We start from the raw sequence: 25,179 nt of genomic DNA, 5'->3' as shown, positions 1-25,179 counted from the left end.
GAACGTTGGAGAAATTTCCTTTTGCAGGAAAGAAAAACGCCGACTTTTTTTTCTCTCGCTTCATTCATGTTCGATCACTCCGATCGCGTCTCGGATGTTGTGTTGTTTGTGTGGGGGTGAACCAGCATATTGACCGGCATTGCGCGTGTGTTGCAGTGTCGATACATAACCTCGCCCCCTCGGGGGATCGCGCATATCTGGCTCCTCTGCTTTATGGCATTTAATTTTCACTTTCACCCATCACAACACTTAACGGTTGGAAATCGAATGCCCACCGAATAGGGGTTTTGTAACCCAGACGCCAGTGGGGTGTGTCGGGGTTGGGTTTGAATGTGAATGAAAATTCAATAGCACCAGCTAGCGCCGATAAGGGAATGTATCCGGGAGGGGGGGGTACATGCAGGCGGCTCGCCGACCATCTACCAATTGCACAATAGAAAACAAATATTTAATGAGGCTTGTTAAAATTACATCCCCCGCGTTGGGGTGCGATGTTAACAGTAACATTTAACATCGCACAGGTTGTACTTTCTTGCGAACGGATGATGGTGAAATTGTGCTGCAAAGCTGTCGATACATGCTGGGAGGATTTTACGTAAAAGGGTATGAAAGATGAGAATCCGATGAGAATCGATGCCTTACAGCAACTTGTTTGAGCTGTAAATTAATTACATTTAGGTGGGACCAATGTTTAATATTCTATTATGAGTGCTAAATGCTTGATAAAAATCGCTACCTTAAAGAAAATTGTTCGCGCTTCATTTTTTGTATAAATTTCGGTGGGACCAATATGAAATTTTCTATTATGAGTGTTAAATGCTTGATAAAAATCGCAACCTTTCAAGAAAATTATTTGTGCTTCATTCTTTGCATAAATTTCGGTGGGACCAATATGAAATCTGTTATTATGAGTACAATTCGTATCCTATGTGTTTTATCCAAAAAAAAAAAACTCCTTCAGAAGGAAGTTAAAAAGTATTGTTGCAATATTTCAAGAGCTTAAAGCTCCACTCTTTCTCAAACATCTCAATCGGTCGGATTACCATTTTTCGCACCACGATAAGTGCAACGATCGCATGATCACGTTGTGTTACGCTTATATGGCCCTTAATTCCTCCCAGGAGGACATTCTCAAGACGCACTCACACGTGTTGATTGTATTGGCGCGTTAAGCCTTTAAAGCAGGCCCATTGTTCGGTGCGGTGATGTTTGCGAAAGTTCTCACTTTTCCCGCTTAACTAAATGGTCCTTCAGACCAAGACCCTCGGTATCGTTTTATCGACTTTAAAATTTCAAATCAGAGTCGTAAAAGAGAAACAAACGCTTTAGTCAGAAGGAGAACGCGATAATAGCTGAAGATGAAGCACTTGTGTCCGAATGCTACCGTGTCCGAGTGGTTCACATTGAAATTGTTTCAATATCGCAGTGGATTTCGTGGTGCTGGTAGAAGACGTACCTGTTTTTAATGAGTTTGAAGTGTTTTATGATGATTTATTAAGATTCAAAATCCATCACTTGGACACTACGGCCCCCCAGTGTGCAACCAGAGTCAGGCAAGCTTTGCGGGCACGTAGTAGCAGTGCCACTAGTACGCAAGACCTTCAAATCTGGTGGCAAAAGTTAATGCCAAAGACGCACGCCAAGCGCTCCAAGAGGTGCTGCTAAAGCAGCTGAGCGTTTCGTATCGTTTCGCTTGAGGGCTTGCTTTTCATTTACATTGAATGAAATTAGTTTGGGTGGAAAATTCGCCATCGGGTTCCCTTTTCGTACCGGGTCTCCACCGTCAACCGTGTGGTGCGCTGCTAGGTGTGACCTCCAGCTGACCTACCTACCGCCAGTTTGACTATATGGCTATATTAATATGTTTGAACCATACGATCGCTGGGTGGCACGTGCTGCCAGGGTAAAGATTTCATGCGACACGCAATCCACTCCATCATTATGAATTGAATTTATTAAACGGTAATGTGTAACGCTAAAATTATAAGCGAATGATGCGATCAAATTTACATATTAAATCGTTCAAATGCAATTCACTTTAAATGTTGCTGCTTTTTAGTGAACCCTTTTTAATTCAACTGTAGAACATTCTGTAAATCATCAATATTTTAAGCTTCAGCGATCACTCACCATGAGGTAAGGATGATAAATCATTCACCCAACTCACCGTGGGCGCATCATCTTCCATTGCCCAACCCCGATGCATTCCCACGGTGTGTAAAATGCTGCCGGATTTTGTTTTGCCCGATGTCGGTGACTGTGTGCGCAAACTAACGCCCCAAAATGAAGGAATATGTGCCGTTAGCTTCCTTCATGGGTCGTCCGGGCAGCGCACTACGGAAAATTTCCAACACCTTCCCAAAGCAGGGCTCTCCGACTGCTGAATGTAAAGCCCACGGCTAAGCGGATTACAGCCTCTTTCGTGGAAAGGATTTTCATTTCACTCCCTTATCCATTGCTCACGACGGCGATGGCTACGTTGTCGACGATTGGTGGCGGAGCAATGTTGGGTGGTTCGCACCTTCCCAGCCTCCATAAGATGTGGCCTTCGAGTAGAGCCGCCGGTTTCATACGAGTACGTATGCCACCTTTACGAGGGCCACTGTTTTTTTTCTTCTTGTGTTTCTGTGTTGCGTTTCCTTCGGTATGATTATCACGCATAATCGTAAAGTGGACTCGGTTTGTTTACGGTAGCGGTTGCTTGTAGCTGCCACCTCAAGAAAGTCTGGCGGTTGATTTTTTTCTTCTTTCGCTTCTTTTGCCTTATTAAAGCTACATTTTCTTCATAGTTTTCGATTTTATTACGGTTAGTTAATTTCTGTTGCTACCCCAACCGGTGGAACGGTACAGAAAGAACCGAACCGAACGGTCTAGCGGAGATTTGGCTCTGGGAATGCCAAGTTTCCAATGAGCGCGTGAACGTTTGACATTTCGATACGCGGGCATAGTCAAAATTATAATGTCTGGCAGATGCCGTACCTTTGATCTTTGGGTTTTATTAGTTTTTCGGGCTCGGACACAATCGATAACGTCGTGTGTTTAATTTTTTTTTTGGGAGCTATAAAAAAGCCAAACGACTTGTGATATAATTGATGCAAATAAGCCCAGAGCGAGCGGTTTTGTTCGCGAGATTAGATTAATTTGCCATACAATGTCAACATTGGGTTTGATCATACTTTAAGCTAGTTTTTTTCATGCAATTTGACGTTTGCGGGTTTATTCGCTGTCAGCTTCCCACACATATTGGCAAGCCAAGTTAGCCTCAGCAAAGAAGGTTAGATTGTTTTCCTAATATAAGGTTTGGTCGGCTGTTCAACAAATGTTAAAACAGAGCATTTTTCTAATCAGATATGGGGATATGGTTTTAGCAATCTTCCGTATGCTGTAATAACTGTAAATAACTTTAACTGTAAATAAATAAATGCTGTAATAACTGTAAAAATGTAAATAACAATATTAAAAAAGTCACATTAGTTTAACTTGTTTAAATAATTCAAGTGATATGTATACTAAGTAATATAATGTTGGTTTTTATTAATTGGCAATCGTTCTTTAAACGTTGGATAATCATTTGGAATTCCACAAACATATTCATGAAATTTATCTAAACATGTTTTTCATCATTAGAAGGTATTATTTACAAAATCATAGTGTAGGATCATTTAAATAAAGATGACTTATAATTAATTTTAATGTATGGTTACATTCATAAATTTTAATTAAAACTCCTCAAATTGTGATCCCGCAAAAAGGATGCCTAATGTCATTCTTTATGTCAAAATGCTATTTCCTTTGCGAATCGCCACAGAATGATACAACTTGGTACCTGGGCTATTTGACAGATGCCGTTGTAAAGCTTTTTTTTTTTTTACTTAATGTATGATCTGTTCCATTGTTTGTTAAATGTTTTACAAATAAAACAAACATGCAGACTTGAATCAGTTTATGAATTCCTTAAAGATGGGTAAAATAGTTTTCTTCTTGTAATTTACCACTTAGAAAATAAGCATTAATTGGTATTTGTTTGCAGACTGGTTGGGGTGTTCGTTGGTTGCGTAACTACTGCTACATGTACCACCTCATAGAAATGCTTCCCCGAGGTCAAAAAAAAGGGTGTAATACTGGAATCACTGCCGAAGAAGACATAACTCGTTACTACAAGCTCGACAGATGGATGGTGATCCTAGTCGTAGATGGTACTGTTGAAGCATCACAGCACAAAAAAACCCCCAAGACGATCGTAAAAAAGCTGATCGCAATTAAGGGGGACCATAAATGTTGCTACCTACAACTGGGTGCTACCAGTGCGAGTGTATCTGATCACTACCAAAAGTCTATATCCGTCTTTAGCAATAGCGAGAGGATCGAGAACGCAGCGAATTCACCACGATCACCGCTTTGTTGAGTGGGGATTTCTGGCTTTTTTTTTCTGTTTGTATTCTTCATTTGGTTGGCTGGCATGAGCTTTTCGGTTACGACTGCTGCCACCCTGCTGTGCTCAAGTCACTTGCGTCATGGTATTAAATTAGAATGTAGCACCATGCGAAGGTTGCATCTTGCAATGCCGCCGTACCGTTGGCTAGGTAACGCATAATTATGAGTGTCATTCTGGCGTGTCCCTGAAACCGGCTCAAACCTATTCGCAAGCTGATGCATGTTTGCTAAAGGTTTATAATTTAGCCACCGCTTTTGGCTTGGTGTCTATACGAATACCTTGATCATCGATCCGCCTGCTGGTAGCAAACGTTTCAATCTTTAATCTTCCTGAAAAAGATGTCCTCCCCGAATTCATCCACATTGTCATCGGATTAGCCATTTTACAGCACCCGTTGCCGGGTAAGGTTAACCACTTGCAATCAAATTGGACGCATATCTGGTGTGAAACGGTCGCGCGTGCACTCTGCCATTTTGCCGTCTCTTGCCAACAGGTTTTCCCCAAACTGGTGCAGTTATTAGCACCACCCGAAACAGGATCTTCTCATGATGAATGTGGGCTTCGGGCTGGCCCAATATGTCACAACGGTCCCCCTGTCGATTTTTGGGGGGTTTTTTGTTGTTGTTGTTGCTGTTGGGTTGCGTGATTATGTTCCCCTCGGTGGTTAAAGAAGGGGAGAGTAAATGGACGTACCACCTTGCCCAAGGATAACACCTCTTGGAGTTCACTTTCTCGCCCAACCGAAACCGTGCCAATTACCACCGTGTTGTCACTTGTTTCCTTCGCTTTTTGTCTTTCGCAAAAGGGTTCCTCTCTCACTCACTCACTCTCGTTGGCCACATTTCCCTTTCACTGGTCGGTTAATTATCGGTGTACATTTATTTCTTTTAAATCGAGTGGTGCACCTTTAAAAGCTGTGCTTTTAAAAAAAGTATATTTTACTATTCTTGGTTGATGTTTAAGAGCGTCGAAACACTCGAGTTTCCCGGTGACGATAACTTTACGTCCAGCCGCACAGTTTGTATGAATTTTAATTATTATGAAACAAACGATCGTAATGTGTAATGTTTGTGAAGTGTAGTGTTTTAACCACTGCCAAGAACAGGAACTTTGGAAAGCGTTCACATGAACTTTGCGCCGGTTGGTCTGGTGGATTTGATTTTATTACCAGAATGTGGCGCAAGTTATGTTTTTCCTTCGCTTCGTTTGCCATCGTGTGAAAGCAGACCGTTCACACCTTACTCGCCGTTCTCCCGCAAGGCTAAAAGGGCTCCACCTATTTAATGTTTCTGTTCTTTCTTCTGTGACAAATTTGCAATCTATTCGTTTTTTTTCTTCGTTGCTTAAGTTATGCTCCGTGTCGTAAGTAAAGCAGAACGAATGCGTTCTTACCAGTCATTCGCTTGCTAAATTAGACACCTCAAACCCAAGATTAGGGAGGATCAGCAGCGAAGGAAAGATTAACAAAGCTTTTCGTCATGGATGTGTGGATGGTTTTTAAGTGCATTTTAAATTTGCTTCTTTTTTCCATTGGGACACATCAACGTTAGGAAATTTTAATAAAGAAAAAAAAAACAGGGACACACCCTTAAACAGGCGCACCCACCCGGAACGGGCGTTCTTGGGTGCGAGTTTTTTTTTCATAAGATAGAGAACAAAAACGACCATGTGAACTGTTTTGTTAACATAAAACATATAATACCCAAAACAACGTATTAAATGAAATGATGTTCGAATTATCTCGCTACGGGGGCAGATCCATCCGTGCGGACGCATCCCTTGGCGCACCCGAATGGCTTCATTTTGTGCTTTGTGTTTTCTGTTACCCCTTTTTGTGACCTGTCGACATGGCATGGCATAGAAATGGTTGCATATCTAATCGGGCTCATTTAAATTCGCTCCCAACAAACTGGATGGGTTCGGTTCGCGGGCGGTTTGGACCCACTTTCTCATCGACTCCATCAAATTGGACATTTTGTTACGGGAGGTGGGTTCATCCTTCGTTGCCCTGTTTTTTTTTTCTTACCTTTCCGATGCCATTCTAAGAATTTTCCATCAAAACTGCCGCCGCCGGTTGTGACGAAAAAAAAGTCCTCGATTCGGGAAAAAGGTATGTGTGTGCACGCGGTGTCCGAAATTCGTTGCTTCGCTTCGTTGCGTTATTAGAAACAAATGAATTTTGAAGATCAAACCCTCGCGATAGTAGTTTCCGGCCATCAATAGCTTAATTACCATTCTGTCTTCAAGTTCGCTCCGCTTGCTGTGGATCGTCGTCTTTTCGGCCATTCGCCATTCTACGGCTCGTCCGACTCGTCCGACTTACAGAAACCATCCCTCAATCATGCACGGAACACGACCGAGAGAGGAGCAGCAGAAGCAACAAAAACCATCCTTACTTGCGATCCTCGATCTCATGTCTGCTGCTTCCAGCCGGACGATAATTTTAGTTTTGTTTATTTTATTCCAGTTTTGTTTCTTTTTTTTCGGGGAGGGGGTCTGCGATGCTTCTCGCATTTTTGTGCGGTCACCTTTACGTGTTCTAGTCTCGTGAACATTCCGATCGCGATGGAACGATTTTTTGTCAGTTTGGTTGTTGTTGATTGTTTGGCTTTTTGAGCATGGGAGATTTTCACAGCTCACCGTGTGCCGTGTTTATTACTTGACGCGCTGTTGCAGCCGGTGGAGGTGGGTACGATGCAATCAAAAAACAATTAAAAGCAATTTTGTCTACCGTCACCCGATGCGCGGGTGCGTATTTTTGGAAACGTGGGTACAAATGAAAATACTTTGGGGGGAGGATCGGTATCTGTGTCTGTTTTGGTAATAGCTTAAAAGGGGAATAAAATTGAAGGTGTAAAGATTTGAAACTGCATGCGTTGGTAAGATAAAGTTGGTATTTAACTGGGAATAACTTAATGCAACACAATTGACGTGAAGAAGATCTCAAAAAGGAGGGCTGGTCTAGACGAGATTTAATCCAGGGTTTTCTTTATGTGCTACCTTGAGGTCAATTTTTGTTGAGAATAGTGGGTCCAGATGAGATTTCAGCTAAGAATTTCAGTGTAGAAACCCCCGGGCTGCAATTTTTATTCGCAACTAATTAGAAATTGGTCAGAAATGCGATAAATGTCTGGTTTGTCAAAGTCTTATGATGAAGTTCAAACTGTTAGACCCAATTTGAAGGCCGGATCACGAAATTATTGTTCAGGTATTACTGTCACCTTCTATACTAGAATTAAAATAAAAAGACATCTTTAAACCAATGTATTCTTCGCTCAGAAGGCAGTTCAGTACCACCGAGTTCCGACAGGAAGCCACGGTCGATTTACGATGCGCGCGTGGATTCTATTTTGCAGGAAACACGAAATTGCTCATTCATAGCTCAACCGCTCACGGATATGGTACCGGGTCTTGTTTACGCATGCCCTCGCGATGCATGCGTGCGACTTCAATCGTTGGCAGCAAACAGAGACGCAGTTAAATTTAATACACCGCTCGAAAGCGAGAAGTTCTTCGGGTGAAAATAGAAATTGTTGCGATCGGTGCGCACTGTTTGACGTATCCGGTCATCAACGTGACACGCCGGCAGCGGATGTAGCAAAGTTGCGTCCACGGCCAGTACATGAAGGTGTGTTTTACTTCGATTTTTGTTGAAGCCCACCTCTCTCTCTTCCTCGGCTGGGTGCATATAGCCTCTTTTGCATGCTTGAATGCTCGCGTTGTAGTTCTTGCTTGGGGTCTAGCGTAGCCTGAAGCCATTTGTTACGTTTGCTATATATTTCTAGTGTAGCGATTTTGTTTCTTCACCACAGTTAGACGAACCATGTCAGGATGGACACTTAACCGGTGACGTATAAACAGCCACCTTCCAATAGCCTAAGTCAGCTTTCCTGCCAGGTTTCATAGGCAATTGTTTTTATGAAACTCTCCCTTATTGTTTATGCAATGGTTGTATTGCTACACGAGCCAGCTCTTCATGCAACATTAACTCGAAATCTTGACCGCTTACCATAATTTTGTTTGAAGTATTCTAGAACTAAACCACTCTGTTTCGTACGAACCATCCAGCTACAATCAACCAAACCTTCATTTGTGCAATGAAATATGACGAAATTTATAATGCAATCTCTCCTCAGCGGATGGCTGCCGTGATAAACAACAGCCGCTTTAGTTTATCACTCCTGAGGTGTTTATGAAATATCCATCACACTGAGGAGCAGAAAAAAAGTATGACCACTATTCTCGCACTCCGGTTCTTAGCACGCGCTGGTCTCGCGCTCATTGTTCTAGGTAAACTTTGGCGCGGGTTTGGTGGTTGTGATACCGCCAGGAAAATTTCCCACGCACCGCAACCACTCGCAAGGCGCCATTATTGCCCCGTGTGGATAATAAATTAGATCTTAATTGCCGACTGACCAAAACAACTGCCCCGCGGCCAAGTGAGCTGGTGAAGACGCCTTGGTTCGAAGCTAAGCGTAGCGTTTGTAGTGTATGTGGCGTGCCATTTCCACCGTACCAATGGTGGTAGCGATGTACGAACCATTATTTTAAAAAACTATGCAATTTCACTGGCATTTCCTTCGCGGCCATCGAGCGTTGATGGACAAAGGGTGATTTCTTCCACTGGTATGTTGCGATCCGTTATTTGCACTGCATCGCAATTGCAAATCGGGTGAGAGCATGTGCGTCCCGTGGTGCGAAACGGTGTGACTCATCGGTGCAGTCACCAAAGGTTCCAGTGCGAAACTCGAACCATCCGAGTGATCAATCACACCTGCCACCCCCGGGAGGCACGAAAGAACGAGCCTTAACGTCCACAGGATATTGGCTGCATGTTGTGATGTAAACATTCCACACGCAATTACGCATCGTGGATGTCGTCCCGGAGCAGAGGATCGTCTAAATTGCAAGAAGGTCCCATCGAAGTGCAAGGGAGCGTTACGCTGCCACGCCCTTTCCTTCCCACGGTGGTATGGCTGGGTAATAACGTTATGCGCGGTACACGGACTTTACGGTGTTGCGGTGCAATAAAATTCTGAATGAAAAATCTTACCATCTTACCAGAACCACACCGCCTGGGTATGGGGGATTTGTGCGATGTTCGAATCACGGCACACAAAGAACGCCTGAAGCTTGTATTTCCCTCTTACCGGGAGCGCAATCACTTGGTGGTGCCGCCGCCGGGCATTAAAAATTTCTTTGTGCGTGCTTTTCTTTTCTGCCTTACTGTGCCCGTGCTGGACCGTGATCGTACAGCTTTTGCGATTTGATAGCTGGGCAGAGGCAATGAATGAACTTCAGCAACTTGTACGGTTGCATACCATGAATGAATGCAGGGATGAAACGGAGCAATACCCGGATGGGATGGGAAGGAGCGCCGTTCGTTGGCTAATCGTGCATTATGAGACAGTCTCGTTCCGTTCGAGGGGTTGCCTTATGAATCCTTTACGAGGTGCCACTTAAAACATTCCAAACTTTCATGCCCCCCCTCCGATTTCGGGAGGCAAACTTCGTGCATACCCCGGAGGCATTTAGCGCGATGCATCCTTTCATTTTGCACCCATAAAAAGATGCAGGAGATGGTTGAGAAATTTGATGATGGTCCTCATCGGCAGAAAAGTAATTATTTCCTGTTCGTTTTTTTTAGCAACGCAGCATCGATTAATCGTAACGTACCATCACCCCCTATCGAAGCCTGTATTTATTAATAGGGTATTTTCTACTCTCTCCTTTTTTTTTTTAGGTACTGGAAGCTCTCCTGCCCAAAATTCTACCCGAAGTACCAGCCCCAACGTGCCGAACGGTCACCTGCCGTTGCCGCAGCAGCAATCGCAGGTTCATACCCAGCAGCAGCAACTGCAGCATCACTCCGGCACGGTGCCGGTGCTACAGGCGCACCAGCAACAGGCACCACAGCCCACACAGCACCCGCCGCAGCAGCATTCCCAGTCCCATTCGCCCTCGCTGCAGCATCCGGCCCAACAGCAAGTGCACCTTCAGCAGCAGCAGCAGCAGGCGGCCCTACAGGCGGCCCTCCAGCAGCAGCAGCAGCAACCGCCCCAACTGCAGCAGCAAACATCGCAACAGTCATCCCATCATCTTAATAGCAGCTCGAGCAGCTTAGGCAACATAACGCCCACCTTCGTCGCACAGCCACAGGTACGGGCAGGACCCAAATGGCCCCTGGGCGATATATTGTTACCCTCCAAAAAAAATAAGCTTCACGTTTGGACAGCACAAACCCATCAAAATGGCAGTGGCAGCAACGCATTATTATAGGATCACATGAAACGAACTCCTGCGGGATGCTCATCTTCTGCCCTTTAGGGGTGGGAATCGTAATAAGGCACCGGAAGGGTGATATTTGATATTTATACACACAAACACCCCGTTCGTGCTCGTTCGCCGTACAAACCGTACGATGGCGAATATGTGTGTCCGATCGTTATCTCGTCTGCTCGGTCGATCTCGTTCGCATCTCCTACTACAAATTGCGCACCGCGCACGGGATTGATTTTCCACGCTCCCGCCTAATGGTGGAGCGCCTAATTTCCCGAGCGATCACCGCATTGGTAAAAGGGGAGTGGTCACCGAATTACTGTCGATTTCGGTGTGCGGACCGATCTCGCATCGGGCCAAACGATACCAGATTTGAGCGTGTGTGTAACGCTTTGCCGATGTTTACAATTCTTCGCGCACGATGCGAATGATGTTCCTTTCCTGCGCAAGAATTAAAAACAAAAAGTGAACGGACAATAAAACATCAACAAGACAAAAGAAAAGAGCATCAAACCCACAACCAGCAGGGAGAACGAACGGTTAGGTTGTGTTATTAAATTCGTTAAATTCGTGCGTCTTTTCGTTTTCCAGTCTATCCTGCCTTGCACAGAAGGAAACATCACCGGGCACCGTCAATGGTTGCAAGTGGAGCGAACAACGAAATGGAGAGAATTTTTTCTCACGATTTTATTAGTGCGGGCCGGGAGGAAGATGTTTTTTTTTTGTTCTGCTAATGCTGCTGTTTTGCCGGTCGCGTACCGTCATTTTGTCGCGACTTCTTTTGAGGACGGGTTTTATGTTGTCTCGCTTCGTTTTGAAATCGGTTTTGGAAATTTGGTAGAATGACTTATGGTTTTATCGCACGCATCGGATGCAACCGTACAACACTTGAACCTATGTTCGGTTCGCAGGGGTTGCCTGGCTTTTGCCTTTGGTGAGCAGTTTTAATGGCACGGTAATTCGGTGGTTGGCTTTGTTGTGGGTTCGGTGAGTGTTCTATCCCTTTTTTGGTAAAGAAAACAAAAAAAAACCCATAAATGTTGAAGGGAGAATCTTCAGCTTTAGCCATTCCGAAGTCGTAAAACGTTCAATTATTCCTCCGTTTATTCTAATGATATCGTCCTTCCAGTGGCTGAATATTATTCGAAATTATGTTGGTTATGAGTTTTCAAGTGTCGATTTAATAGTCTGTGCTAATTTAGGGAAATAGTTTCGATTGAATGGAAGTAAAAGCTACCAATTATGATGTTTTTTTTTTACTTCGATACATAATTTTACGATATTTTTTTGTTACGCTTACATCATTGAATCGAACTCCCCATCAATTAAGCAATCGGGCGTTTTGTGGAAATGTTTTGAATTGAACTGCACGATGTAGACCCCCGCTGTCCATTAGCAGTGATTATCGTTGTTGAAAGCTATCAAGAAAAAAAGTGAACAAATGTACTCAAATTTGTGCATCTTGCTTTTAACAATTATGAACTCTCCTCGGAAAAGCATCGCAGCACATGGAAAAGGCACATTAACCGTGAGCAGTGTGACTTGCACGAATATGTCTTGGAAAATGATAGTTTCGAATAGACCAGCCAGTGACAAAATAATGGGTTTTGTGTTTTGATATCAGTGGGAAAATGGTGCTGCCATTGGTGAAGTTTATAATCACCGGGTTCTAACGCAACGGTTCACGGTACCCGAAATTCTTTACGGTTGTGCTTCCTCTTCTAATTTTTTTATTTTATTCTTGCCTTCTCATTCCATACATTCCCGGCTCTCCGAACTGGCATTATCAACCCGTCAGTCTCCGACTGTGAATTCCTTTAAAACGGCGTCCCTCAACGGTGTTGGTTTGCACGTGAACGGAGGAGGGGATTTAAATATGCCCGGTGGTCCAACAGTAACGCCTGGAACACCGAACACAAAGGCAAAGGTAAGTGATGATTGTTTGTGTGGATGTGTGTGTTTGCGTATGTCCCCGAGTCATCCATTTCCGGTTTCAATTTCACGACTCACACGATGCAGCGAAACGTAAAACGTTTGATACAGCGTTAACCTAACGCAGAATTTTTGTCCTCCAACTGTCCAGTGCGCTCAGCATAGAAAGACAACGACACACCCTTTGGTTCACAATTCAGAAAAAGTTTCTCATCGTTAATAATATTGTAACTATTGCGAGCTTTTTTTCAACACGATCCGGCAAACGGAGTGGGCATTAGATGCCCGAAATATAAAATATTCATTCAAATCGGCTGTGCACCGCCTAAAGAAGACGATCCACGTTTGCTGAGAAGATTCACACGCTGACGGCCGGAATCGGATGCGGTTCAGCTAGCGCGCGATGTAAGCCTTTTTTGCAAAAGATGTCCATCCATCGAGGCGCGGCTGTCATCGTCAGTTTAAGATGGGCGATACCCATCATCATCTTCATCATCCGATCGTCGCGTCACGCGTGTCTGACGATGCATTGTAAGCGCGCATCACGGCGAACTAATGCCCTTCATTTTTTGTTCCCCTAAAGCTGAAACGTTTTTTTTTTTTCGGGGTGCGTCTTGTGGATGCACTTTATTTGATGCAAAGGAAGATTGTATAATATAAGAGGCAAACAAGCAAACAAAAACAACTTCTGACTCCTAATTAATCGTTCGTTATTTGCAATTTCCTGTGGTGAAGCTGAGACTTGCATTTTGCGATGCTCGCTTGCTGTATGTGCTTCTTTTCATTTTCGACACTCCCATGGGTTGATTTAATATAATTCGCTTTGCTTGACTTTTGATGCAACCGGATACTCTACTTAGTGCAATTAATGTGCTGAAAATGTTTCATGACTGGAACGAGATTATTATTTGCCTTTTTTAATTGTATCTTCTTAATTTTCACTCCTCTTCAACACAGGATGTATCACCACGGGTGAAGATCGTCGTTGCGCTCTACCCCTTCAAGGCAATCGAAAGTGGTGATCTGTCCCTCGAAAAGGTGAGTTCCGTACTGTAGTGTAAGTGAAAAAGAGAGCATCCCATCTAACTACCTCCGTTTATGTTATTTTTCTCCGTAGAATGCCGAATATGAGGTGATCGACGATTCCCAGGAGCACTGGTGGAAGGTAAAGGATCAGCATGGCACAATCGGGTACATTCCGAGCAACTACGTCAAGGAGAAGGAGCTGCTCGGTTTGCAAAAGTACGACTGGTACGTGGGCGATATGTCCCGGCAACGTGCGGAATCACTCCTGAAGCAAAACGACAAGGAAGGCTGCTTTGTTGTGCGCAAATCGTCCACCAAGGGTCTTTACACACTATCGCTACATACCAAAGTGTACGTAATTTTCATTAACCCCGTCGAGTTGTTCATAGCATGTAATTTTCTTTTGTGGGATTTCTTATCACTACAGACCACAATCGCACGTGAAGCATTACCATATCAAACAGAATGCTCGCAGTGAATTTTACCTATCCGAAAAGCACTGCTGTGAAACGATTCCGGATTTGATAAACTACCATCGCCATAACTCCGGTGGGCTTGCCTGTCGCCTCAAGACGTCACCGTGCGATCGTCCAGTGCCACCGACGGCTGGTTTATCTCATGGTACGTTACTCGTTTGCCTAGCGGTAGTTGCCATAATGTGGTAGAACAATAGTAACTTTAATCAACCCCATTATAGACAAATGGGAAATTCATCCCTCGGAATTGATGATCCTGGAGGAGCTCGGTTCGGGACAGTTCGGTGTGGTACGGCGTGCCAAATGGCGTGGATCCATCGATACGGCAGTGAAGATGATGAAGGTTGGCACCATGTCCGAGGACGATTTCATAGAGGAAGCAAAAGTTATGACGTAAGTAATTTTAGGCGGAGAGAAAATTGAAGAATGCATGTAATATTTTTTTATCATTATTCGATTTTAGTAAACTTCAACATCCCAATTTGGTGCAGTTGTATGGTGTTTGCTCCAAGCATCGACCCATCTACATCATCACCGAGTACATGAAGCATGGATCTCTGCTGAATTACCTACGAAGGCACGAGCAATCGCTGATTGGAAATATGGGACTGCTGCTGGACATGTGTATACAGGTAAGATAGAGACTAAGTTCCTTCAAACCGACGACTTTCTACAAAACCCTTTGTACATCCTCGTCTACAGGTCTGCAAGGGCATGTCCTATCTGGAGCGTCACAACTACATACATCGCGATTTGGCTGCACGCAACTGTCTGGTCGGTTCGGAAAACACAGTAAAGGTGGCAGACTTTGGCCTGGCGCGGTATGTGCTGGACGATCAGTACACTAGCTCCGGTGGTACCAAGTTCCCCATCAAATGGGCCCCACCGGAGGTACTCAACTACACGCGATTCTCCTCCAAGAGTGACGTTTGGGCATACGGTAAGCTACACTCACGGTTGTGATAAAATATCTAAAGAACAAGTTACTAATAGTACGGTTTATTTGTCTCCATCTAACAGGTGTGCTGATGTGGGAAGTGTTCACGTGTGGCAAGATGCCGTACGGTCGCCTAAAAAATACTGAAGTTGTCGAACGTGTCCAGCGCGGCATCATACTGGAGAAGCCCAAAGCGTGCGCAAAGGAAATTTATGATGTACGTATTTCTATAACGCGAAGATCAAACTCTTTCTGTACGACACGTATCAATACCGGTTTCCCTCCGTTTTAGGTCATGAAAAAATGCTGGTCCCACAGTCCCGAGGATCGTCCCGGATTCCGAATACTGAAAGATCAGCTCGCTGCCGTCGCCCAAGGACTCACAGATTAGAGAATAGCCGTTCTTGATTTGATGGAGTGGCATTTTACGTTTCGCAGGATGCGTCTATGTTTAAGCTAGTTCGATAAGCTCCTAGCTCGAAAATGTCTGAAACGATAACTTAGCGATGGCAAGTGTTAATCTCCTCTTTAATCTTCCTTTGTTGGATTACGAATATTTGAGTATCTTCTTTTTTTTGTAAAAAATAATATCTCTAGACGAGGTAATTTGGCAGCCCGGGATAGTCTTGCTACCGTATTCCGTTTAGTTTTGCTTACCGTCTCTTAACGCAACCTTTTTACAGAGTTGAAGCAAGACGCTCGGCGGAGGAATTGAAAGCGAACACGAAGATAGAGTGCCAGATTTATATGTTCTAGTATACGTTTGGGTTCCGTGTGTACGGGTGAAGGCATCGTGTGGTATGATATCCGGTTCATTTGCAGTAAGAGGATAGGCTTTTGAAACATTAATGGAAGCATTAAAATGACTGAGCGAAGCTAAGAGCTGATGTGGGAACGGAAGATAGCGAATACAATAAACCGTGTGCGAATACTTGCTTCCTATGCGGTAAAGTCTGCATCTAAATACATTACTATCGTTATATCGTAACGCTATGATATACTATCTATAACATACACAACTGCAATTGCGCTGCGAATGCGACGGGTGTGCACATGTTCGGAATTTCGCGAGTGATATAAAGTGATTGGAAGGGAGGCGCACAGAGCAACACAGACATCACGCGATGCTGCGAGTATTCCAACCGTTGTTGTGCGGTACTAGATTATGCAGGTAAACTAACAAAAACATACACACACACAAAACAGAAAAACCTATCGTAACATACCAGTTCTCTTAAACCTAAACAAAAGCGTGAAAAATGTAAGGAAAAGGTGAAATCGAACGTATGCGGCGGGGCACCATTGCCGCTCCAACGCTGCTAAGCTAGATTAACGAACTAATCGCAAACCAGCAGCCACAAATGCTGCATTAAATGGGAACATTCTAGGAAAGTATTTAAGTGATATTTAAGATTATATTTACCTGTTTCCCCTTGGGCTGACAAACAGTACGTTTGTTTTCTCTGTTCTCAATTTCATCTCACGCGTAAGGGTGCATTGTGTTGGATATGCATTTCCTATCCTTCGTTTGCTTCTTTGTATATAGGTTACTGATTGGGGAAATGCAAAATGAGCTGGATTAATTTTTTTCCCTCTTCTTTTATTTAGTTAATGTATCAAGTTTCTCATGTGCTCACGGTCCTGTGCTGTGGCTAGCATCTCACCTCAACCGTTAGTGAATTGTATCTTTCTCATTTGATTTACTTGATGTTAGCAACAAACGTTTGATCATGCAATTTAGCAACACACTTGCAATCGACAGTAGGGATGAAAATAGGAGCAAGTTGTCCGTGGTGTGGCTACCATGGATATAATTATGTTGTATTATTTAATCATCGTACTCGTTCGATAAGAAAGGCATGAGTGTATGTTTGCCCGATACGATGATACAACTTACCGATGAAACTCAAACTAGTGGAGCGATCTATCATCGTAGCTGGCAGAAGAGTGCTGAAGGCTCCGCTTCTACTAATACTATTACTATGAACTACTACTATTACCTTTACTACTAAGCAAACCCGTTAATATCAAATCAAACACGTACCGATCGCTACGATTACTGTTGGGCGAGGAACCGAAATGCCATTCGTTTTGTTTTGTTTGATGTTCAGCAAATAATGCAGACACAAGTCAGATCCAGGTCAACCAGTAGCGATATCGATGGTGTGTAATTTACGTCCGCTGATGATGGTGTTAAATGGATTTGAAAGCAACATAGAAACAAGAACAAACGTAATACCCGCTAGGAGAGGGATGTAACGGTGAGATAGTAATATCGATACGAAGGTAATAGTAATAATGCAAAGGAAGGAATCACACACGAACACCCAATGGCGTTAAAGCGTTGGTGGTATAAACTAGTAACTACAGTTAGCATAGATATCAAAATGTCAGCATACGCGGTAAAAACAACAATGCAGAATACAATAACAAAACCATTTACGTGAAAGCAAGCTAATCAGCTAATAGTCGTTAAAACGTTTTTTTTGTTTGTTTTGAGTAGCGTACGAAGCATTCGCAGGAACCGCGAAACACAACTCAAGCAAACTCGACGGATAAGCAAGTAAGAAAAGAAAGGTGTGAAAAAACAGTAAAACACAAAACATATGCAGTGGATTAACTATATCAAAAGAAGCAAAACAAACAACAAAACATGAGCTAATCTAACTATTGGCGAAGTATTTGTAACGAACCCGAAGTGGACATGCTCTGTCCATGCAAAACAGGGAGTTTAACGCAACGCAAACTCAATCCGACTGTCGTTTGGGATTGTGGCGGAACATTGCAGGCCTGCACAACAATGCAAAACCACTGCAGCGTTAGTGCGTTCGAATGCAAAGTAAGGGGTTCAAAAAGCGGAGCAAAACAAAATATGCCGATAACCGATGGAAATCTTATTGGATAGATGTCGATCCATTTTTTTTACACTACAAATAAACAAAAAGCAAAATGTCTTGTATGAAATGAAAAACAAAAATCGAATGTTGAAGCCGTGAACGAAAGGTGATAAAATCACATTATTTAGTAATATTTACAAAATCACTCCGTACAAAAGGTAGATTCTTTTTTGCGGAACTACAACACCGTTGGTAAGTGGGTCAACGTTGCGGGTGTGTACGGGTTCAATAAAAATGATTTATTGTACATCCATTTGTAGAAAGTTCCAACCCAAGCCCTGGTACCCAGGTGACATCGACTCGCGGCGACATGGATCTTCCAGCTGATGTACACACACCTTAATCGAAGCGATACTTGCTACATCGTCTCAATTAAAGGAAATGGGTAAAACCTTCACATAAGGCCGGTCGCTGTGGGATGATGAACCTGTCTACTGCAGAGGCGTATGAAACTTTAGATGCACCAAGCGACTCAAATCGGACCAACAATGTGCGCGCGTGACATCATGCGTCTAACTCATCTCTCTTTCTCCCTTAGTGCTACGAATCATTTCGCTACCGACCGGGAACCGTAACGGAAACCGTATCGACAGAAATTGCCGAAAATGGTTAGAAAATCGTTTCTCAGCCCAATGCGAGCAGTTGATTTCACCAGGATGATCCGTTTTTGGCCGGTGGTTGAGATTCGAGCGCGCAGTCCACACTTCCACCATCATCGTAAAAGCTTAACCATTTTACACTTCGTTACCGGAATGGCCGCGCTCGGGGGGTTAAACGTACCGCGAAGAAGGAGGCCACATGTCTAGGAGCAGTAGTAGGCGAACGGTGCGAGTATCCGGCCACGGAATGGTTTCCACCTACACGCGTTATAAGACACGGTACGGCCCCCAGCAGGGTAAGGAAGTGCCTTGGATTAATTCAGATTTTTGCATATTGGCTTCCCCCGAGAGGGTTGCTGACCGCGCATTTTGCTAAATACAACACTCGGGCTCGGACGGGGAATTTCGGTGTGTCATACGGGTCGGTAGTGGTCGCCTGATCGTAAAAATGACTTAAATCTAGTTAAGCAGTAACGGGGTAACTTTTCGTCATACCCGTCGCACCAAGGTGTTCTAGAGATTCGTGTAGGTGTGACGGGTAGGAAGTCCATAAAACAGCATTTTACCTTCGATGGCACAAAACAAACTACGGATCTAGTTGAGGGAGACACAATTAGAAGACGAAACTTACATATTGCACTGAACTGAAGAAATGATTGCCTTTAAAGGAAAGAGATAAATTTAACAAAAGGAATGAACTGTTTTCTTGCGTTTCGAACGTATTATAACGAACATTTGAGAAAAAATCTACTTAAACGCTTTCTTGTTGCCATATAATTACCAATACTTTCAGTTTTTAATTCAGTCTCATACAACGTTTTGTAGGAAATTTGTTACTAGTTTGAATTATCTTGAATTACGAGAGTTGTTTAAATTTATATTTCATGTACTTTTCAGAAAACCTTGTCATCAAATTTAGCATTAACAAAGTTTCGCATTGCAGGAGTGTTGCAGTGGTAACGTATTTTTAGTAGACGTTTCTGCACTATTTACTACTATATTTAGAATCCCGACAAAATCACCAAATAAGTAAACACGAGCACTCAGCGCTGAGTTGCGATGACTCAAACAACTGAGAGCCCGCCGTGCAACTCACGTTCAACGGGCCTTTTCTCACGCGTTCGCTTTTTTCCTCTGCTAAGCGTTAGTGAGAACAACAAATCTCGTAAGACAACCGGTTCCCCACGAATTGCCCACTTTGGACTTTTTAGCCACATTTCTGCTCTGCTTCGGGTACGGATGGTCAGCTTAAAAAAATCTCTTTTGTACCATCGCCACTGTGGGACGACCATAAAATCCCGCGCTAGTATACACGCAACAGTGAGAGCCGTTTTGCGATGCGTGAGTTGTTTGCTCTCTCGTTGCGATATTCTGTTACACTGTGTTAAATATGTTTAAGGCAGCAAGCGGCGTGTTCGTGCTGTTTGTTTTTAGAGTTTTTATGTTTATATTTATCCAAGCAATCGTTTTTCCTAGAGCTTTTCTAAATTTTATCATAATTATTTATGGCTCAATAATTTTAAATCAATAATAAACTACTGCAAAATTAGCCAACGAATGGGGTGGATATTTCATTGTTAATCAAATTCATAATTGTAAAAGAATTTTTATAGTACTTCTAAGACATTTCTGAGCTAGAAGAAAGAGTCTTACCAATAGTTTTACTGTAGCATACCTGCTCAGTAGCTTAGTTTTTATACAGAACATAGCATAATATTCTCCTGCCCAAGGAAAGTCCTCAGTATGTCCTGCGAGTCCAGTAAGTTAATCACGGGAACAATCAAGGTTGACCAGTTCTAAACAGGTATAAAATTAATGATTTATATATAAAAAAACAAGCCAATTATGAGTCTGCCAGGTGTTGTATTTGGTAGCGGCGCCTGTTCTACACGAAAGGATCGATCCAAAATCTCATTCGGAACAATCCCTCGTACACAGGGCGGATTTACCAGCTAAGGAAAAATAACGCCAAAGAATGTCAGAATAGTCGAGCTTTGAGATTGTTGTGCCACTAAAGAATAAATAGAAAATGTGTTAATCATAAATTTGTAGTCATAAACAGAAAAGGCAAAGCAAAATAGTTAATTTTTGTTACATTTTGATTACTATTTTTTTTTCTTTATATAAAACCATCTTTCATAATTTATATAAAAAATGTAACACATTTTGCGGAAATGTATAGAAAATGGTGAATTATTTTTTGTCACCCTGCCAAGCCTTAAACACACCGTGCGCAGTGTGCAAAACAGCGCGCGAGTTCCACTATATTAGTACTCAGCCGACGATGGCTGCGATTCATTTTTGAATTCACTGCGAACGGAAACGAACGAATCGACGGAAACGCTGCTCTTGGTGACGGTTGGAAACGGTTGTATCGAACCAGTGTGCTAGTGTTTTCCGAACCAAGTGTGTGCTAGAGGTGTGTTAAAAAGCACTACCAGGTGGTTTAAACAAATATCTCGAAAAGTGTTCTGGCGGACTGTTGTGCAGAAGTGGATTTGGAAAAGAATTTCCAACAGTCAGATACAAAAGACTTTGCGCTCCTGTTTCCGTAACTTACCGTGATTGTGTGTCCCTTTTTTGTTGCTTCACAGTGCCACAGACGAAGGAAAGATTATATTGAGAAACACTCGGTGGAAAAAAAATCGCACACACACAGACACACACACCCCAATCAAGTGTGGTAAGTGATGGAAATTGTACTAAAACCGACGCTTTTACCTCATACAAAAACGAAAACAAACCCATCATCCCATTGACTGTGGTGTTGTTGCTAAAACAAAAAGAAAACCCCATCATCTTCTGCTTGCAACACGCGCATTCGTGTGTCGGTAACAACAGCTGCCCTGCTAAAACCCTTCGTGTGCCGTGTGTTCAACAAATGTTTAACCGAAAATGCACCGTTGCGAGCTGCATGCACCTGAAGGCATTTCGCACCCGAAGATCAGGTTTTGCTTCTTCACCCCGCAGCGTTAGGGGTGCAATTTTGTGCACCCGCAGAGACACATTCGCGTTGGAGAGTTGGGGAACCCGCACGGGAAGCATTCCCCAACATGGAGGTCCTACCGCCAGCGGAATTCCGTATCGATTTATCTTGATGTCACGGATACAGGAACGCGAGCTTTATGGAATACGCGAAATAGCGAAGGCAAAAAAAAATGCAGCAAATAGGAAGGGGAAAAAATGGAAGACCCCTGGTTAGGCCAAACACCGATTCGACCTACCGAACCGAAAACACGGCGTCCTGTTGCCAGGACAGCGGAACATTGATGAGCCAAAAAAAAACGGAAAAAAGGTAGCAATCTACTACAATACGCTTCTCGTACGTTCGTAGTGGGTAGTATTTTTGGCTTTTTCGCCAAAGCGCCATGGCGTCTATTTTTAACGGACAAGGGAAGGCTCGGCTCTGTCTCTCTTTGGTTTCGATTTCATTGTGTGGTTTATGTTGTTATGAACGTTAATAATTTTTAAATTTCACTCCTACTTGGATTGTTTTTTTTTTTTCGTTTCTGCACCATACAAACTTCGTGACTCGTGAGTTGGGAGCTTCTCAGCGTTAATGGGGAAACATTTTTGCCCCCGCATGGAAGCATGCAAAATGATTGCGATCTAAACAATGTTTCAACACGCGTACGGATCCGTTTGTGGCGTGTTGTAAACCGTCTGTTAAAGGCATTTAACCTCCGGTGACTGTTAGAGCTACCGTCTCGTGACGGCATCCTTTGGGCGTTACTGTTCCCAGGCTACTATGTCGCCAAACGTTGCCTAATCCAATTTATTCGCTCGCCAAGAGGAAACCCGTGACAGTGAGATGCTATCGGTCGGACTATTAACCTTGCCGAAATGGATGAAGATTTTAATCAAAAAATTACTCTTCTTTGAGAGATTCTTCAAAAAAAAAAAACGAAGAAACTTTATGGTGGTATCATATAAATGGATCGGGGAGGGTTGTAAATGGAAACATTTTCTTCAGCCCCATCTCATGATGTGCCTTTTCGAGATGGAAGTTGTTCGACCACTGCTCGACAACAGGTTTCATCTCATTAGGCAAACAGAAAACAGCTAGCAAGATAAGGCTTCTAAATGAAAGGAATCAGTTAAAATTTTGGGGTTGTTTTGGTGTTAAAAATTGCTTGCAAATAATCAACCCCACCCCCGGCACCGGTCCGGTTTTTCGGTGTGGTGACCGGTTTGGCATGTCCCATTCCCAAGCAGATGTAAATGTGTTTTCTGCTCCCCATATATTACTCTATCGGCATTTATTTCTTTTTTTTTTGGTTGTTGCTTCTGACTGTGGGGAAATGTTGTAGCCAGACAGTTTTGGTTGTCTGCAGGAATTGGTTTAACGATGGGGCACTGTTGTTTACAGTCGTTTCCCTGGCATCCCTTGTCATGTTGATAATCGAAAGGGTGCAGTGTGTGTGTGTGTGTGTGTGTGTGTGTGTGTGTGTGTTTGCTTTGTACACATGAAACGATCGACCTTCGAATAGGTTGCGGATGGCAATTCCCGTTTCCGGTCTAGTCTTTACACTTTGCACCAACTGGGTGGCGGGGGGTTTATTTCGCTTGCCTGCGGGAACAGTGGAACTAGGTCAGAGTTACACAGGCCAAACCTACGCAACATTTGCAGATAAAGTTGTGAAGGGAAACCGTGAGTTTGTTTTGCTCGGTGAAACAGTCCCGTTTGTTGGGAAGAGACTTGGGAAATAGTGGAGTAGAAGCAGCAAGCTGTTGTTTTGGCTATTCGATTACTATAGGACGATGATACTTCAGAAACTACACTAATGAATTTCACCCTTTTTGTTTATCGCCTTTAATCACCCATGTAAACGATTTGCTCGGTGAAGAGACTTGATATGGGCTCCTCAACTTAAGCGCACGAACAGCGCTAGAACGCACCGCGGGTGGTGGTTTTGCTCTAGAATTGGACACCACAGCGCCACCCTACCTTGCCGTGGAGTTGGCAAACCAGTTCCGCACGCCCAGCACAAGTTCCAGTTTCCAACTAACCCTTCGGGGCGAACGTTGACAGTGAGGAGATTATGTAAATCGCCACCTGCCGCCAGATTCGGTCCCAGGACTGCAACGGGGGTTAAAGCGACGAACTCGCGTGGAAAACAAAGGTTTTGAATTTATTAAATTATTTGTGGCAATTTTTGTTAAAGGAAAACGATCCAAATTTTGTGAACTTTCCACATCATTCCTTCCCATTCTGAGGAAAGCATGTTAAGTGGCGACACATGCAAATGAATAAATCGTAAGGCAAAAGCTGTGTGACATCTTTTCACTGGACTAGTACGTTGCTGCGTGCTCCGCCGTACGTGATCAGGTACGTGTGGGTGCTCGTGGGCTATAAAACATGGTTTGTTGGTTTGCAACGAAGTGACGGTGGTCTGAGCAGTTGAAATACATCCCCAAGCCATTACTATTAAAGAGGTCAGAACATTCTCACGAATCAAACACGGCCATTGATCAGCGTGCGGCGCCGTAGTTGCTGTCTGAGAAAGATGGAGTTGGAGGAGTTTTTTTTTTATTGGAAAGTAGGTCTTACATCTTATTTATTTTTTGTATCAAAAATGGACTTAAATTGATTTAGTGAAAGCAGAAAAAAACTTTACTAAATTTCTGCCCTTTTATGAGCTCCTGAAGCGTGTCTTCGTTTTCCTTTTCGCTCTAACACCGGAACCACTCCAATTCGCACCAAAATTGGCAATCAAAATTCAGCATGTTGGTATTACAATCCATTTCAAGGAGTAGCAAAAAAAAGAAAGAACAGCAATATGGCAAACATGCACGACCGTCACGCAATTGTGCATTGCGCCCGTCAAGATCAATGTCAAACCTCCCGGGGCCGTGGTTGATTCGGTTGGCGGCATTAAACCCGCGCAATGCTTATGCTAACTGACCACCCACAACAACACGCGAGGTGGCCCCATGGCGGTGCGCCCACCAATGCCTGATGCTATTGAAAGGATCAGCCAGGTTCGCTGTTTGTAGTACGCCTGCATTGCGGAAGTCGCACCGTTGATCGCTGAGACGAATTCACCCGAACGCCCGACCAACAACACCCTCACTGGAGACTAATTTCGATTGATTAATCTGCAGCAGGAAGAGCGGGTACGGTAATTAGCAGACGGTATTTGTGTACGACGGTGCCTCAAGGCACTATACCCCCGGAACGAAGGTGCGTTCGCTTTGTGGTCGCGTGGGATTTAATGGATTCGTCCGCTGTGAGCAAATAATCACCGCAATGGGAAGAAAAAATCACGCCACACTCAAGAAGGTGGTAAACATCTGTCGAGCTGTGTTACGTTTACCCAACGAAAGGCACGAACTAGTATTAAGCTATTTTTTGGCCAAATGGTCAACAGCTTAAAAGGACCCCGGGTTTAATTGATTCGAGTAGTGAAGCTTGACAAACACGCTTTTAATTACATCCTACACGAATCCGAACACGACACGCACAATCCGAATCGAACATCGAAGCCTTTTCTTCAGCACGTCAAAGATCAATTAATGTTCGGTTTCGGCGTTTCTTTGTATTACTCTCGATGTACAACGCACCTATCATACCTTTCCACAGTATTATACCGCATTG

General features: G+C 43.5%; 1 protein-coding gene across 1 annotated transcript in view; it reads left to right on the top strand.

Annotated features, from left to right (window-relative positions):
- Positions 1-15,476, top strand: part of LOC128715381 (tyrosine-protein kinase Btk29A-like) — a 65,138-nt gene extending 49,662 nt beyond the window's left edge. The window contains exons 5-14 of the mRNA XM_053810272.1: positions 10,179-10,594; positions 12,513-12,641; positions 13,604-13,684; positions 13,764-14,023; positions 14,100-14,293; positions 14,370-14,541; positions 14,612-14,780; positions 14,851-15,088; positions 15,169-15,302; positions 15,378-15,476. Of these exons, the coding sequence (XP_053666247.1) occupies positions 10,179-10,594; positions 12,513-12,641; positions 13,604-13,684; positions 13,764-14,023; positions 14,100-14,293; positions 14,370-14,541; positions 14,612-14,780; positions 14,851-15,088; positions 15,169-15,302; positions 15,378-15,476 (1,892 nt within the window). The remainder of the gene's footprint in view (positions 1-10,178; positions 10,595-12,512; positions 12,642-13,603; positions 13,685-13,763; positions 14,024-14,099; positions 14,294-14,369; positions 14,542-14,611; positions 14,781-14,850; positions 15,089-15,168; positions 15,303-15,377) is intronic.
- Positions 15,477-25,179: the final 9,703 nt, after the last annotated feature.

The sequence above is a fragment of the Anopheles marshallii genome, chromosome 3, assembly GCF_943734725.1.
Source record: "Anopheles marshallii chromosome 3, idAnoMarsDA_429_01, whole genome shotgun sequence".
NCBI lineage: Eukaryota > Metazoa > Arthropoda > Insecta > Diptera > Culicidae > Anopheles > Anopheles marshallii.
This window is presented reverse-complemented; position numbering and strand designations above follow the sequence as displayed.